Source organism: Hemitrygon akajei, chromosome 3 (assembly GCF_048418815.1).
Source record: "Hemitrygon akajei chromosome 3, sHemAka1.3, whole genome shotgun sequence".
NCBI classification, from domain to species: domain Eukaryota; kingdom Metazoa; phylum Chordata; class Chondrichthyes; order Myliobatiformes; family Dasyatidae; genus Hemitrygon; species Hemitrygon akajei.
Window position 1 is genome coordinate 192,562,799 of NC_133126.1, and position 18,099 is coordinate 192,580,897.

The following is an 18,099-nucleotide window of genomic DNA, read 5'->3' on the forward strand; positions in this document are numbered from 1 at the left end:
GCTCGGATTAAGTAGATGTGCTAACAAAGTTTGCTGCTTCCAAAACTGCTCTCTAACAGAAATGGAATCAAATTTCCAAGAAGCCAGAGAATCAAAAGGCCGACGGATCAGATTTTTCTGATGTTATGAATACAATTTCTGCACAGCAAATTAAATACGTATTCAATCTCTTTTGTTTACCAGTTCTTCGACTGGTTGGGTTTCATCAAGAAAATCTTCTCGAGTGTGTCTCTGACTTTGAATGCTTCAGAAGAAGTTGTTGTTTATGCATCTGAATATCTTCAGAAAATGAAAAATATCTTCACCAAATATAGTCCCAGGTACGTGTCTGAATTGTTTTGCAGCTCTCTGCGTGTGAAGAGGAGCATGACTATAACTTGGTTTGCATCAATTCCCACTTGAAACACCCATTTCCTCTATGTTTTGCTTACTGTGGCCATCACTCCTGCTTAAAGACCTTAGAATTATAGAGTCCTTTGGCGCATATAGTTCATGCCCATCTCATTCTCTCCTTAGTCCCATTTACCTGCACTGGACCATAGCACTCCATACCTCGATCATCCAGGTATCTGTGGCCACATCCATGTGGTGACACTTGTGGGCTACCCAGCACAATCCTCGCTGATTTGATTTGTTGCCAACAGTGCACTTCAGTGTATGTTAAAATGTACATGTAGCAAATAAAGCTAATCTTAATTTACCCATTCGTATCTCTTTTTCATTCAAGCTTCTCTTGAAAGTTAGAATCTAAGCAGAATCTGCCACTTCGGCTGGCAGCTCATTCCACACCTTCTGAGGGAAGAAGTTCCCCCTCATTTCCCCTTAAACATTTCATCTTTCACTCTAAACCTATGACCTCTAGTTTTAGTCTCGCCTAACCTGAAAGCAAAAGCCTGCTTGTATTCAGCCTCTCCATAATTAATTGAAAGTGACGGCACTTACACTTAGGGGCAGAATGAAAGCCTTTGGCACATTGGTCTTCATGTCAAAGTATCGAATACAGGAAATGGGATGTTACGCTGAAGGTGTTGGTGAGGCCTAATTTGAAGTATTGTGTGCAGTTTTTTGTCACCTACCTGCAGGATAGGTGTAATGTTGAAAGAGTGCAGAGAAAGTTTACAAGGATGTTGCCAGGACTTGAAGACCCAAGTCATACGGAATGATTGAATTGGTTGGGATTTTATTTCCTAGTACCTAAAAGATTGAGAGGAGATTCGATAGAGTTATACAAAATGTCAAGTGTATAGATGGGATAAATGCAAGCAGGCTTTTTCCACTGAGGCTGGGTGGGACTACAACCAAAGGACTTGGATTAAAATTGAAAAGTGAAAAGTTTAAGGAGATCATAAGGGAAAACTCCTTTATTCAGGGGGTGTGAGAGTGTGGAATGAACTGCCAGTGCAAGTGGTGCATGTGACTTCAATTTCAACATTTAAGAGAATTTTGGATAGGAACATGGATAGTAGGGATATGGATGGCTATGGTCCCAGTGCAGGTACATGGGAGTTGGCAGTTTAAATGGTTCAGCATGGACTAGATGAGCCAAAGAGCTCGTTTCTGTGTTGTATTTTACTATAACTCTATGACTCTATCTATGCCTCATAATTTACTATGCCTCTAATAAAATTTTTCCTCATTTTCCTGAACTTCTGAAGTCCAAACCTATTCAATCTTAGCCTATAACTCTGGTCTCAGGTCCTGGAAAGATCCATGTAATGCCCGGCAAACATTCTTTCATGGTCCTAGCAAGGTGGTCTAGAGGTTACCACAAATGCTTTACAGTGCCAGCTATCACCGATCGGGGTTTGATTCCCAGCACAGCAAAGCGTTTGCATGTTTTCCCCATGAATGTGTGGGTTTCCTCTGGGTGCTTCAGTTTCCTCTACACTCCAAAGACACTGTCAATGAGTGGTGGGCATGTTACCATGGCTTTGGAAGCACAGCAACATTTGTGGGCAGCTTCCAGCATAATCCTCGCTGATTTGATTTGTTGCAAAATTTCAAACAAATTCAAAACATTTCACTGTTTTGATGTATATGATAAAGATCAGCTTTAAAAAAGATCTTTGTCTTTAACTTTTTAAAAGTTCCTAATTCCTCTAACCCAGAGCCCACACTCCCCCTATTGTACTGTCACCATATGCATTCTACGATCAGTTGAATCAAAGGAGAACTTTCTGCTGGAGATTTCTGATGCCTTGTCCATATAATACACTCAGTGGCCATTTTATTAGGAACCTCCTCTACCTGATAACGTGGCCACTGAGTGTACGTATGCAGCTGTAGCTCATCCAACTCTGTAACTCTGCCATAGTTGGATGCATCAGCAAGGGAGATGAGGCTGAGTACAGGGCTATGGTGGGAAACTTTGTCACATGGTGCGAGCAGAATCATCTGCAGCTCAATGTGAAAAAGACTAAGGAGCTGGTGGTGGACCTGAGGAGGGCTAAGGCACCGGTGACCCCTGTTTCCATCCAAGGGGTCAGTGTGGACATGGTGGAGGATTACAAATACCTGGGGATACGAATTGACAATAAACTGGACTGGTCAAAGAACACTGAGGCTGTCTACAAGAAGGGTCAGAGCCATCTCTATTTCCTGAGGAAACTGAGGTCCTTTAACATCTGCCGGACGATGCTGAGGATGTTCTACGAGTCTGTGGTAGCCAGTGCTATCATGTTTGCTGTTATGTGTTGGGGCAGCAGGCTGAGGGTAGCAGACACCAACAGAATCAACAAACTCATTCGTAAGGCCAGTGATGTTGTGGGGGTGGAACTGGACTCTCTGACGGTGGTGTCTGAAAAGAGGATGCTGTCCAAGTTGAATTCCATCTTGGACAATGACTCCCATCCACTCCATAATGTACTGGTTAGGCACAGTAGTACATTCAGCCAGAGATTCATTCCAGTGAGATGTAACACTGAGTGTCATAGGAAGTCATTCCTGCCTGTGGCCATCAAACTTTACAACTCTTCCCTCAGAGTGTCAGCCACCCTGAGCCAATAGGCTGGTCCTGGACTTATTTCCACTTGGCATGATTAATTTATTATTATTTAATTATTTATGGTTTTATATTGCTGTATTTCTACACTATTCCTGGTTGGTGCGGCTGTAACAAAACCCAATTTCCCTCGGGATCAATGAAGTATGTCTGTCTGTCAATTCAATGGTCAACATATTGTGAATTCAGAGATGCTCTTCTGCACACCACTGTTGTAACATGTGGTTATTTGAGTTACCGTCACTTTGTCAGATTGAACCAGTATAGCCATTTTCCTCTGACCTTTCTTATTAACAAGCCATCTTCTGCTCACTTTTTTTTTGTTTTTTGCACCCTTCTCATACTCTTGAAACAGTTGGGTGTGAAAACCCCAGGAGATCAGCAGTTCCTGCGATACTCAAACCAGCCGCCTGGCACTAACAATCATTTCATGGTCAAGGTCACTTAGATCACACTTCTGCCCCATTCTGATGTTTATTCTGAACAACAACTGAACCTCTTGACCACGTCTGCTTGCTTTTATACATTGAGTTGCTGCCACATGATTGGCTGATTAGATATTTGCTTCAGCAAGCAGTTGTACATGTATACCTAATAAGTTGGCCGCTGAGGTCAGATTGCTGCCACTTGTAATTGAAGGTTGTGTAGAGTGGAGAGCCAGAGGAGTGAGGATTTGAATGGCTGCAGTGGCAATGAACCTCTCTCCAAAAATGAATCAAAAACGAGGGAGCAAAAGTAAAGCAGTGAGAGAAAGACTAACATTTCTGGTTCATGTGACCTGCAGGGAGATTCAAAACTACATCATGTGGTCTCAAGCAATGACCTTCGTGGGGAGTCTGAGCAGTGCCTACAGAGACACACAAAAGGCTTTCCACAAGGTAAGAGTGCTTCATGCTTGGATGCTTATCCTTAGGTGTGCCATGGTAGTGCAAAGTACTGGAGAGTTTAACATCAGTAGCTGAGCGAAGGGCGCTGAATAGGCTACGGTCAATTATGGATAACTCTGAACATCCTCTACATAGCACCATCCAGAGACAGAGAAGCAGTTTCAGCGACAGGTTACTATCGATGCAATGCTCCTCAGACAGGATGAAGAGGTCAATACTCCCCAATGCCTTTAGGCTTTACAATTCTACCGCCAGGACTTAAGAACTTTTTAAAAGCTATTATTAATGCTTTTTGAGATAGTGATTTAGATGCATATCATATTCTTTACTGAGTTAAGTATTGTATGTAATTAGTTTTGCTACAACAAGTGTATGGGACATTGGAAAAAAGTTGAATTTCCCCATGGGGATGAATAAAGTATCTATCTATCTATCTAGTGGAACACTGTTATATCTCAGGGAGTCGGAGTTCAGAGTACAATTCCACTGCTGTCTGTAAGGAATTTGTGCTTCCGCTCTGTGATATGTATGGTTTCCACACACAGTCCAAAGATGTACCAGTTAGTAGGTTATTGGTCATTATGATTGTCAAAGTTCGAAGTACATTTATTACCAAACTATGTATAAATTATACAACGTTGAGATTTGTCTGCTTACAGGCAGCCACAAAACAAGAAACCATAAAGAACCCATTAAAAAAGACCAACAGACATCCAATGCGTAGGGCGAAAAAACACAAATCATGCGAACAATAAAAGCAACAGTGTCCAGGACAAAAGTGAGTCCGTAGAGCACAAAGGCAGGAGCAGCCCCTGCAGGTCTCCAGCCTCACTGCCTCAGCATTAGAGCTGCCAAGAGCGAGTAAATGTGGTGGAGCAGTGAGCAGAACTGGCCTGAACCTTGTCTCTGGTCCTCCAACACCCTGCCTTTTCAGTCCACCTAGCCTGGCATTTAAATCCTCCACACATCAGGTCCATCCTCGTTCCAAGACCCAGGACCTGACGATCTCCATGCTCTGGGCCTGGACCTACTGCCACGTCCTGGCCCATACATGACCTTTCCAAACTGGCCCGACGCTTAGTTCGATCAGACCTTACTCTCAGTTTTGGTGGATGGACTCCGAAACTCCTCCGCTCTGCATGCCCCTATTCAGTCTCGACCTCATCCGACTTTGCATTGTACGCATATGCCTCGACCCTTGAGTTAGCCTCGCCTTCGCTTGCCTGTTCAATATTTGCGGTAACCATTAACCATAATTTTTTACAGAAAAAGTGTAATTAATAAAGTACATAGTTGTATTTCTTGCTTTATGAACCACCAGTAACCTGTTGCCCATGTTCAGTAGTACCATCTTAAACCAGACTGCGATTAGGCTGGAGTTAAATAGGTGGGTTGCTGGTCAGTGCAGATTATTGGGCCAAAAGGGTTAGTTCTTTGCTGTATTTCTAATTAAAAAAACAAATATAGAACACTATATATATATATATATATATATATATATAGTGGGAACATGAGTTGTAGAGTCCTTCAAAGTGAGTCTGTAGGTTGTGGAATCAATTCAGATTTGAGGTGAATGAAGTTATCCACATCAGTCCAGGAGCCTGATGGTTGTAGGGTAATAACACTATCTCTACTTACAGCTCATGATGAAGGATCTCAGCCCAAACCTTTTCCATAGATGATGCTTGGCCTGTTGAGTTCCTCCAGCATTTTGTGTGTGTGTTGCTCGTCTACCTACACCTCACTGCTTTGGGAAAGCAGCCAACATAATAAAAGACCTTGTTCACACTGGCCATTCTCTCTTCTCCCCGTCCCATCAGGCAGAAGATACTAAAATGGAAAGAGCATACCATAAGGCTCACGTTCAGCTCTACCCTACTGTTATGAGTCCATTGAACAGATCCATTATGTATTAAGATGGACTCTTGACCTTAGAATCTTCCTTGTCATGAATTGCACCATATTGTCTATCTGCATTGCATTTTCCCTGTAACTAACACTTTGTTCTGCATTCAGTTATTGTTTTTCCCTTGTACTACCTCGGTGTCACGATACGATGAAATGAGTGGAATGAACGATGGCACGCAAGATGACATTTTTCACTGTACCTTGCTGCAGATCAGAATCCCAAGCAGGTTTAATATCACTGGCATATGTCCTGAAATTTATTGTCTTTGCAGCAGTTCATAATAATAGAGAAAAAAAGCTGTGAATAAAAGTAAGCATACATATGTATACAAAATAATTAAATTAAATAAATAGTGCAAAAATAGAAATTAAAAAAACAGAGAGGTAGTGTTCATGGTTTCAGTGTCCATTCAGTAAACTGATGGCAGAAGGGAAGAATTTGTCCTTGAGTCACTGATTGTGTGCCTTCATACTTCTGTACCTCCTTCCTGAGGGTAGCAAATGGAAGCGGGCATGTCCTGGATGACGAGGGGCCTTAATGATGGAGGCGCCTTTTTGAGGCACAGCTCCTTGAAGATGTTCTGGATACTATGGAGGCTAGTTCCCATGATCAAACTGACTTAGTTTACAGTTCTCTGCAGCTTACTTTGATCCAGTGTAGTAGCCCCCCACCTCCCTCCCCGTACCAGATGGTGATGCAGCCAGTTGGTATGTTCTTCACGGTACATCTGGAGAAATTTTCATGGTGTCCAAAGCTATCCATACAGATCATTTCAAAACAAGCACATTTGAGGTGCAGTGCTGATAGGTGATTATAAGATCAAGATTTTGTTTTTAACATCCGTGGTTCATTTGTGAGCCTATAATAGGGGGGTAGAAGTTGTCCTTGAGCCTGGTGGTATGTGTTTTCAAGTTTGTGTGTCTTCTGCCTGATGAGAGAGGGGAGAATGGAAAAAGTTCAAGTTTAATTGTCATGCAACCATACAGCCAAATGGAACAGCGTTCTTCTGGGACCAAGTTGCAAAACACAGTCACACACAGCACATAGCACATATACTATGACAGCAAAAAGACAAGCAGGCATAAATAAACGTACAGCCCAAGTCCCTGATTTTGTCCTGGAGCCCTACTTCTGCAAGAACTACATGCAGCAGGTCTTCATCACACGTTTGTTCAGACTCAGACGGACGCGATCCGGCTTCTCTTCTGCAGAGTGAACACTGGAAGGCAGCACTTACAGGAGGGGCCAGCACGGACTCCAGCTTGCCTTTGCTCCCTCCCACACTACTGCCGGCATCTTTGATTGTGCTGGTTGATTTTCCCAGAAAGATTCCCTCTCCACGGATTCTTTTGGCAGTTCACGCTGCAACAACGAATGAAGATAATCACACCCAGTGATGTGTTTGGGAATGGCAGGGGTGGTACAAGATTATCCAAAACATAACCTACACTGACATAGTGTCATAGAGCTGTGTATGTGGAAGGAAGCCATTTTGTCCATTGGGGCCATCGACAAAGGGCTAACAAACTAAACCGGGCCCCTCAGCTCCAATCTCCTCATGCACAGTTTAATTGATTGGGAGTTTCTGCCTCAATCCTCTTCCCAGAAAATAAGTCCCAGACCCTTATCACTGACCAGAGGAAAACCTTCAATCTCCTACCCTCCAGATCCTTCTAAATCACTTTAAACCTCTGCCCATTGAGTTAAGATCCAACTCTATAAAGCAGATAGTTCCCTCATTATTTGTCTTGTCTCGGCCGGAAACGTTAACTGTTCATTTCCCTTAGATGCTGCCTGACTTGCTGAGTTCCCCCAACAGTTTGTGTGTGCTGGCGCAAGTTATCCAGCATCTGCAGAATCTCTTGTGACTCAATCAAGTGTCCTGTCAACCACCCATTTTGAAAGAAAACAGTCCCAGCTCATCCTGTCTATCCACATGCTTCGAGTACCACCTAGTGGTAATCAAAAGTAACTGCACCGTGACTGTTGACATGGCAAAATCCAACAAGTTTCAATGATAAACGCAAGAAAGTCTGCAGGTGTTGGATACCCAAAGTAACACACAGAAAATGCTGGAGAAACACAGCAGGTCAGGCAGCATCTATGGAAATGAATTGATAGTTGACATTTCAGGCCAAGACCCTTCATCGGGACTTCTTCAGAATTTTAATGAATTCCAATTAGTTCAGAATTGGATAAATCTGAAGTTAAGAAACTCTCGGTATCATTTCATCTAAAGTAAGATTAAACATAACCAGGACCTAAGGCATAAAATATTTTTAGATAATTAACGGACAGAAATTTTTAAAATCTAATTTTTACAGGACATTTGCAATCAAATTTCACACCAATGTGTTAAAAATGGATGTTATGCTGAAATGATTACTCTTAGAAAAACATAATTTCAAAATTTGCCTCTTAAAGTTTATAACCTGTTCCCGTGCTATTTATGTTCTGGGCATGAGACCTTCGCACTGGCAGCATGGCAGCACTTCCTCGGACTGTGTTCGACATTGACGCAAGACAATGAAATCGTTCACTTGCCTCATCATTGAAACGTTTCCACAACTTATGGACTCACTTTCAAAAGCCTTTCATCTCATGTTCTCAATATGTATTGCTAATTTATGTATTATTATAATTATTTCTTTCTTTTTGTATTTCCACCGCTTTTTATCTTTTGCACACTGGTTGAACACCTAAGTTTGTGCAATCTTTCCTTGATTCTGTAATGGTTATTATTCTATGGATCTATTAAATATGCCCGTAAGAAAATGAACCTCAGGGTTGTATATGCTGACATATCTGTATTTTAATAATACATTTACATTGAACTTTGATGCATTTTGATGTAATCTTTAATAGTTAGAGTCCCTGCAAGCTGATGGCCATGGTTGAGATTAAGAATCAAAATTGGGTTTATTATCACAGACACAGACAGCCTTTTGCCATTCAATAGGTACATAAAAAGTTACAAAAATAAATATTGCAAAAGATGAAAAACAGGGTAATATTCATGGGCTCATAGACAATTCAGAAATCTGATGGTGGAGGGTATGAAGGTGATTTCATATGAAAAATTCCATTGATTATTTTGTTCTGCCTAGACTCTCTATGGTGTAACGTCAGAGATGGCAGAATGGAGACAGTGTGCAGAGTATGTCAATAACAACATGGATAAGGTAGCTGGACGACTCTATGTGGAAGAAGCTTTTGCTGGAGAAAGTAAGCAAATGGTATGTCTATCTACATTCTGAACATTTCTAGATACGCAAAACACTTCAAATGTGACAGACTTTTGTACATCTTATTCATTCAAGGAATGTGTGGATCACTGCGAACACAGAACATGGAATATAATTCAGGTCTATTGTCAGTCAACCATATACATTCTGTGGCGTGTTACACTGCTGGCATTTAGGGCGACAATGAAGGTCTTCCATCTCTGGTGTTGTTCAGGGCTTCATTCATCGTGTCAGTAGCTTGGTTTTCACTACTACCAGACACGCAAGTCCCAGGTGGAGACTCAGGAATACCATCACACTCAGATGTAGAAGGGTTCTTCATTGCTGTTTTCTGAACAAATTTGGTGGCCCTGAGCTGAACCCCAGAACCTGGAGGACTAGTGGACCACTCTTACTCTGGCTTCTACCGTTTGATCCTACCAAGAGCCAAAGCATAAAGCCGTGACTCCAGCCAACGTATCTCAGGCCATTGAGGTACGCAAGCCTCCAAACCCTACAACAAGGTTATGGTCCTCTTGGAAGGACCATACACATGTAAACAGCTAAGCGAAACAGTGGTCAAATCACATATCACGTTTCTTCCCAGTTCTGTTGTATCTAATAAAGTGGCCACTGAGTATATGTAGCCCAAGCTGGCTCTGTTCTCAAAGTTATAAAATTAGTTAAGGACCTTTAGTAAAAATACTAAGGTAGTAAAAGCAACTTTACAAAAATTCCTCATGGCAGTCTGTGTGAATTGAGGAAATCAAACAGTCTTTCTGGCAAAAATGTATTTTGAAAACTAACTGAAAGTAGTGGGTATGTTTGAAAATCAACAAAACATATCAATGATTAGTTCATGTTCATTAATCTGCGAATGAATAATTGATGGGATCTTTATAGCAACCTTCGCAGTTAATCAAAGTACAACTCTATTGTTATCAGAAACGGAACCTTTGTACAGGGCAATGGAGCATGAAAAGAGACTATTTCTTGATGTCAATTGATGTACAAAATTTAATGTCCATCAGTTTAATTTCCATCCTTGTTGTTGCCTATTTGAATGAAATATCCTGAGTTTTATCTGTTGGTGCTTCCCCCATCCCAAATTAATTCTACTTTTTGATTGTAACCTTATATGAAATGATGGTTGTTTTAAATCTGACAGCATAATCAACATAATTTGTGTCATTCTGTCATGGATGGTTAAACTTGTCTACATTCCTTGCTGCCTCAGTAAAACAGCCAACCTAATCAACCCCCCCCCCACCTCGCCCCAGGATCCCCCATCGAGCCCGTCCAACAGATGGAGTTGGTCAGAAAACCTATTCCACACAGTTTGGTTTTCAGCCACAGACTCTGAGCCAGCTCAATAAAATTCAACCACGGACCCCATAGTGCTGAAAGGAGATTGACCTGATGTATTAATTCTGTACTCCTCTCCCTGGATGCTGCCCGAGTATTTCTCTGCTTCATTTTCAATTTTCAGTTTTGCATAGTTTTGCTTTCTAATGAAATTCATTATGCTCCAACAAAAACAAAAACTTACATAACTTTTATGATTAGCTCTGTATGTGTTTGTGTAGATAGAGTCACAGAGTCCTACAGCATGGAATCAGGCCCTTTGGCCCATGGGAGCCCTGCTAAACAAGATGTCCAATGCTTTACAATACAGTATCAGTGACCTGGGGTTCGATTCCCGCTGCTGCCTGTAAGGATTTAGAATGTTCTCCCTGTAACCGTGTGGGTTTCCTCCAGGTGCTCTGGTTTCCTCCTGCAGTCCAAGACTGTGGTTAGTAGGTTAATTGGTCATTGTAAATTGTCCCATGATTCAGCTAAAGTTAAATCAGGGTGTAGCTTAAAGGGCTGAAGTGCCTATTCCATGCTGTATCTCAATAAATAAATAAGTTCCCCTATGTGTGTGTTTAATTGAAGCACAATAGAAAGCATTCAGTTTGGATGCATAATGGATTGATATGGCAACTGCTCTGCACGTGACTGCAAGAAACTGCAGAGTTATGGATGGAGTCTGTCTGCACTTTTCACTGTCTTGGTAAAGTAGCCAGAAAAACATCAAAGACTCACTGATGTCAACCATTCTCTCTTCTATTCTCCTCATCCAATCAAGAAGAATATCCAAAAGTCTGAAAGTCTGAAGCCAACATGCTCAAGGACATCCCACTATTATCAGACTATTAAATGATCCCCTAGTGTAATGAAATCGATTCTAGACCTCACAGTCTACCTTGCCTTGCACTTTATTGTTTATATGCACTGCATATTTATTTATTCATTTGTTTGTTTATTTACAGTACAGAATAGGCCCTTCGGCAAATCCTGATTTAACCTGAGACTAATCACAGGAAGGCCACATCTGCACCAGGTGCGTTGAGCTGCAGCTCCTTAGTGACCGGGTTGGGGAACCAGAGCTGCAGCTCGATGACCTTCGTCTGGTCAGGGAGAGTGAAGAGATGACAGAGAGGAACTATAGGCATGTAGTCACACCGGGGCCTCGAGAGACAGATAAGTGGGTAACAGTCAGGAGAGGGAAGGGCAACAGGCAGATACTCGAGAGTACCCCTGTGGCTGTCCCCCTTAACAATAAGTACTGTTTGAGTCCTGTTGGGGGGGGGGGGCCTACCTGGGGGAAGCAACAATGGCTGCGCCTCTGGCACAGAGTCTGGCCCTGTGGTTCAGAAGGGTAGAGAACAGAAGAGGGCATCAGTAACAGGGGGTCAGACAGGCAATTCTGTGGACACAGGAAAGAAATGTGGATGGCAGTTTGCCTCCCAGATGCCAGGGTCCAAGATGTTTCTGATCGTGTCCATGATATCCTGAGGTGGGAGGTGAACAGTCAGAGGTCATGGTACATATTGGTACCAATGACATAAGTAGGAAAAGGGATGAGGTCCTGAAAGCAGACTACAGAGAGTTAGGAAGAAATTTGAGAAGCAGGACCACAAAGGTAGTAATCTTGGGATTGCTACCTATGCCACCCAACAGTGTCTATAGAAATAGAATGAGGTGGAGGATAAATGCGTGGCTGAGGGATTGGAGCAGGGGGTAGAAATGCAGCTTTCTGGATCATTGGGACCTCTTTTGGGGCAGGAGTGACCTGGACAAAAAGGACGGGTTGCACTTGAATCCAAGGGGGACCAACATCTTGGCAGGGAGGTTTGCTAAGGCTATTGGGAAGAGTTTAAAATAGAATTGCTGGGGGTTGGAAACCGAACTGAAGAGACAGAAGAGCGGCTGTTGGCTCACAAATAGAGAAAGCTTGGAGACAGTGTTATAGGGAGGATAGGCAGGTGATGGAGAAGGGATATGCTCAGACCGATGGTTTGGGATGTGTCTATTTTAACGCAAGAAGCATCATTCATGAACAAAGCAGATGAGCTTAGAGTGTGAATCAGTTCTTGGAGCCATGATGTTGTGGTCATTACAGAGACTTGGATGGTTTAGGGGCAGGAATGGTTACCATAAGACCATAAGACAAAGGAGCAGAAGTCGGCCATTCAGCCCATCGAGTCTGCTCCGCCATTTCATCATGAGCTGATCCAATCTCCCCTTTAGTCCCATTCCCCCGCCTTCTCACCATAATCTTTGATGCTCTGACTACTCAAATACCTATCAATCTCTGCCTTAAATACACCCAGTGACTTGGCCTCCACTGCCGCCCGTGGCAACAAATTCCATAGATTCACCACCCTCTGGCTAAAAAATTTTTTTCGCATCTCTGTTCTGAATGGGCACCCTGCGATCCTCAAGTCATGTCCTCTCGTACTAGACTCCCCCACCATGGGAAACAACTTTGCCACATCCACTCTGTCCATGCCTTTCAACATTCAAAATGTTCCTATGAGGTCCCCCCTCATTCTTCTAAACTCCAAAGAGTACAGTGCAAGAGCGGTCAACGTTCCTCGTATGGTAACCCTCTCATTCCCAGAATCATTCTAGTGAATCTTCTCTGAACCCTCTCCAATGTCAGCACATCCTTTTGTAAATAAGGAGCCCAAAACTGCACACAGTATTCCAAGTGAGGTCTTACCAGTGCCTTATAGAGCCTCAACATCACACCCCTGCTCCTATACTCTATTCCTCTAGAAATGAATGCCAACATTGCATTCGCCTTCTTCACCACCGACTCAACTTGGGGGTTAACCTCAAGGGTATCCTGCATGAGGACTCCCAAGTCCCCTTGCATCTCAGAACTTTGAATTCACTCCCCACTTAAATAATAGTCTGCCTGTTTATTTCTTCTACCAAAGTACATGACCGTACACATTCCAACATTGTAGTTCATTTGCCACTTCTTTGCCCATTCACCCAATCTATCTAAGTCTCTCTGCAGACTCTCTGTTTCCTTAGCAGTACTTTGAGTGCCAGGTTATAGATGTTTCAGAAAGGACAGGAAGGGATCCAAAAGAGGTGGGGGCGTGGCACTGCTGATCAGAGATAGAGTCACAGCTTCAGAAAAGGAAGAAATCATGGAGGGATTGTCTACTGTGTCTCTGTGGGTGGAAGTTAGAAACAAGAAGAGGTCAATAACTCTACTGGGTGTTTTTTATAGACAACCCAATAGTAACAGAGACATAGATGAGCAGATAGGGAGATCGATTATGGAAAGGTGTAATAATCACAGGGTTGTCATGGTGGGAAATTTTATTTCCCAAATATTGATTGGCATCTCCCTAGAATGAGAAGTTTAGATGGGGTGGAGTTTGTTGGGTGTGTTCAGGAAGGCTTCCTGACACAATATGTAGATAAGCATACAAGAGGAGAGGCTGTATTTGATGTGGTATTGGGAAATGAACCTGCTCAGGTTCCAGATCTCTCAGTGGGAGAGCAGTTTGGAGATTGTGATCATAATTCTATCTCAGTTACCGTAGCATTGCAGAGGCATAGGTACAGATAAGTTTGGAAAGCATTTAATTGGAGTAAGGGGAAATATGAAACTATCAGGCAGGAACTTGGAAGCCTAAATTGGGAACAGATGTTCTCAGGGAAATGTACGGCAGAAATGTGGCAAATATTCGTGGGATATCTGCGTGGCATTCTGGAAAAGTACATTCCATTGAGACAGGGAAAGGATGGGAGGGTACAGGAACCGTGGTGTACAAAGGCTGTTGGAAATTTGGTCAAGAAGAAAAGAAAAGCTTACAAAATGTTCAAAAAACTGGGTTATAATAGAGTATAGAAGATTATAAGACTAGCAGGAAGGAGCTTAAGAATGAAATTAGGAGAGCTAGAAGGGGTCATGAGAAGGCAGGTTGTGCTTTACGAGCCTGATTGAATATTTTGGGGATGTACCTAAACACCTTGATGAGGGCAGAGCAGTAGATGTAGTGTATATGGATTTCAGCAAGGCATTTGATAAGGTACACCATGCCAGGCTTATTGAGAAAATAAGGAGGCATGGGATCCAAGAGGACCTTCCTTTGTGGATCAAGAATTGGCTTGCTCACAGAAGGCAAAGAGTGGTTGTAGACGGGTCATATTCTGCATGGAGGTCGATGACCAGTGGTGTGCCTCAGGGATCTGTTCTGGGACCCCTTCTCTTTGTGATTTTTATACATGACCTGGATGAGGAAGTGGAGGGATGGGTTACAAAATTTGCTGATGACACAAAGGTTGGAGGTGTTGTGGATAGTGTGGAGCACTGTCCGAGGTTACAGCAGGACATCGATAGGATGCAAAACTGGGCTGAGAAGTGGCAGATGGAGTTCAAACCAGATAAGTGTGAGCTGGTTCATTTTGGTAGGTCAAATATGATGGCAGAATATAGTATTAATGGTAAAACTCTTGGCAGTGTGGAGGATCAGAACGATCTTAAGCTCTGAGTCCATAGAGCACTCAATGTTGCTGCGCAGGTTGACTGTGTGGTTAAGAAGGCCTACAGTGCATTGGCCTTCATCAACCGTTACAGCCATATAGGATCCTGGTCAGACCCCACTTGGAGTACTGTGCTCAGTTCTGGTCACCTCACTACAGGAAGGATGTGGAATGTATAGAATGGATGCAGTGGAGATTTACAAGAATGTTGCCTGGATTGGGAGCATGTCTTATGAGACCAGGTTGAGTGAACTCAGCCATTTCTCCTTGGAGCAGCGGAGGATAAGAGTTGGCCTGATGGAGGTGTATAAGATGATGAGAGGCATTAATCATGTAGATAGAGGCTTTTTCCCTGGGCTGAAATGGCTAACATAAGAGGCACAGTTGTAAGGTGCTTGGAAGTAGGTACCTAGGAGATACGAGGGTAAGTTTTTTTACGCAGAGAGTGGTGAGTGCATGGAATGGGCTGCCAGTGGCAGTGGTGGAGGCGGATACGATAGGGTCTTTTAAGAGACTCATGGGTAGATAAAGGAGCTTAGAAAAATACAGGGCTATGGGTAACCTTAGGTAATTTCTAAGTAAGTACATGTTCAGCACAGCATTGTGGGTCGAAGGGCCTGTATTTTGCTGTAGGTTTTCTAATTTTCTGTTTTTAAATTTACAATGACTAATTAACCAGAATGCCTTTGGACTGTGGGAGGAAACTAGAGCACCCAGAGAAAACCCAAACGGGAGAACGTACAAACTCCTTCCAGGCAGCGGTGGGAATTGAGCCGAGATTGCCTGTACTGTAAAGTGTAATGCTAACCACTATATTAATGTGCCAGCCATTTTCTCTGTATGTGTGTTATTCTACATTCTATTATTGCTTATCTTTTCAGTTACCATAATTGGATGGCAGGATGGAAATATGTCTCTACCAAACAAAATGCAAGGTGCTCCTTCCCCCTACTGTTGCAGGACACCCTTGGGCAAGGTGTAGCACCTGCCTAGACCCCTCTGATCAAGGTCACATGAAGCCATGGGAACAGGTGATGCATGGTTGTATGAGCAGCTGGTGTATAGCATGAGTACTGGTTATGCGACCACTGACACCAGGCAGACAATCTCTGATGGGTGTTGATAATGGCTGGGGTCACCCATCTTGTAAAGACACTGCTCAGTAGAAGGCAATGGCAAACCACTTCTGTCGAAAAATTTGCCAAGAACAATCATGGTCATGGCCATGATCACCCACGTAGTCCAACGCAGCACATAACAAATGAACGGATGTTATAATGAAATGATCTGAATTGATAGCATGTAAAGATTTTTATTATACCTCAGTACATGTGACTTTCTATTCTAAGTTATATAGTTCCTTCACAGCAGCAGGCTGTTTAAAGAGTTTCATAAAACCTTAAGGCATAGGAGCAGAATTAGGACAGACATATGTGGAGGCCACATCTTTGGATATATGTAAAGTGAAGTTGACAGTTTCTTGATTAGTAAGGACATTAAAGTCTATGGGGAGATGGCAGGCGAATGGGGTTGAGAGAGATACTAAATCAGCCATGATGGAATGGCAGAGCAGACTCAATGGGCTGAATGGCCAAATTCTGCTCTGATGTCTTATGGGCCATACGGTTTTCCCCTGGCTACTCCGGTTTCCTCCCATAATCCAAAAACATGCAGGTTAGGGCGTGCTGTGCTGTGCTGGCACTGGAAGTATGGCAACACTTGTGAGGTGTTCCTGGCATATCCTTGGTCTGTATTATCTGTTGACACAAATGACACATTTCATTGACTGTTTCACTGTACATGTGATAAATAAGGATAATCTTTCTTTCCTCCGTTAGGCACCAAACAAGGAATGATTTCCTTTTTTCCCAGATTGTATTTGTCTTTGCCTGAATATTTGTTGGTGTCTCCAATTTATCAAGTGCCGCTCTATCCACCGCTGTGATTTTACGATGTATTCCAGTGGTGACATTTTCCCTGTCTGGTCAGATACATCAGCTTCTGCAGGAAAACTGGACAGGGTGGTGCATTCTCCAGAGATTCCCAAGGAAGAAGTGTTGACCAAATATTTAGTTCCTTGCTCTTTTCCACTTGACTGTTCAGCTGCTGCACTTTGAATTTCCCCAGGGCAAAAATGTGAGAAATTTTAACCAACATTGTCAGTCCCAGCAGGGAATGTTACAAGCACAGGGGGGCAGTACTTCTGTTCTGCATTTAATGTCTTGCTCTGAACAATTAAACTAACAGATACAGTCTGGCTCTTAACCCACAGCCTCGCAGGCATTTCCCTCTTAAGATCACATCCAATCATGTTTTGAAAGTTCAAAGCAGATTTATTATCAACATACTTAAATATCACCATATACAACCCAGAGGAGCATTTTCTTGTGGTCATTCACAGTACAACACAGAAACATAATTGAGTCAATTGAAAGCTACAAACAAAAACAGACAAAGCAATGTGCAAAGGAAGCCAAACTGCGCAATACAAAAAAAAGCAAATAAATAATACTGAGAACATGAGTTGTAGAGTCCTTGAAAGTGAGTCCATAGTCATTGTTGAGGTGGGTGAAGTTATCTACATTGGTTCAGGAGCCCGACGATTGCAGCACAATAAGTTGCTGAACCTGGTGATGTGGGACCTAAGGTTTCTGTACATTCTGTTCGACGACAGCAACAAGGAGATTCTTCCTGATGAAATAACTCAACCTGAAACGTCGATAGTTTTTGCATTTCCATTGAGCTGCCTGACCTGCTAAATTCCTCCAGCATTTTGTGTGTGTTGCTCTGGATTTCCACCTTCTACAGAATCTCTTTGTCTAGACGATGGTCAGTTTTGAAACCATTATTCCCAGGCTTTCAGGGAGTCCATTATGTAAAGTGACAACTCTAATCAAAAGGAAATTACTGTCACCTCAGCCTGCCAGTTTCTTTGCTTTGATTTTAACTATTCCTACCAAGGTAGCTGTGTATGTGGAGGCCAGGTCATTGTGTGTATTTTAGGTGAAGATTGGTCGTTCATTGTGTGCTGTGTTGTATGATGTGGTCATGGTCTTTTCATGACCATCGTTGGACTTGGCAATTTTTCCTACAGAAGTGGTTTGCTATTGCCTTCTTCTGGGTAGTGTCTTTGCAAGATGGGTAACACCAGACATTATCAATACTCTTCAGAGATTATCTGCCTGCTGTCAGTGGTTGCATAACCAGGATTTGTGATATGCACTCGTATGGCCATCCACCAACTGC

General features: G+C 42.7%; 1 protein-coding gene across 6 annotated transcripts in view; it reads left to right on the forward strand.

Moving 5' to 3' along the window:
- LOC140725765 (neprilysin-like) overlaps positions 1-18,099 on the forward strand; it is a 306,429-nt gene that overhangs the window by 214,003 nt on the left and 74,327 nt on the right. For all 6 annotated transcript variants that reach the window (XM_073041648.1, XM_073041645.1, XM_073041644.1 and 3 more), the window contains exons 11-13: positions 184-320; positions 3,786-3,879; positions 8,905-9,033. In XM_073041648.1, coding sequence (XP_072897749.1) covers positions 184-320; positions 3,786-3,879; positions 8,905-9,033 — 360 coding nt within the window. The remainder of the gene's footprint in view (positions 1-183; positions 321-3,785; positions 3,880-8,904; positions 9,034-18,099) is intronic.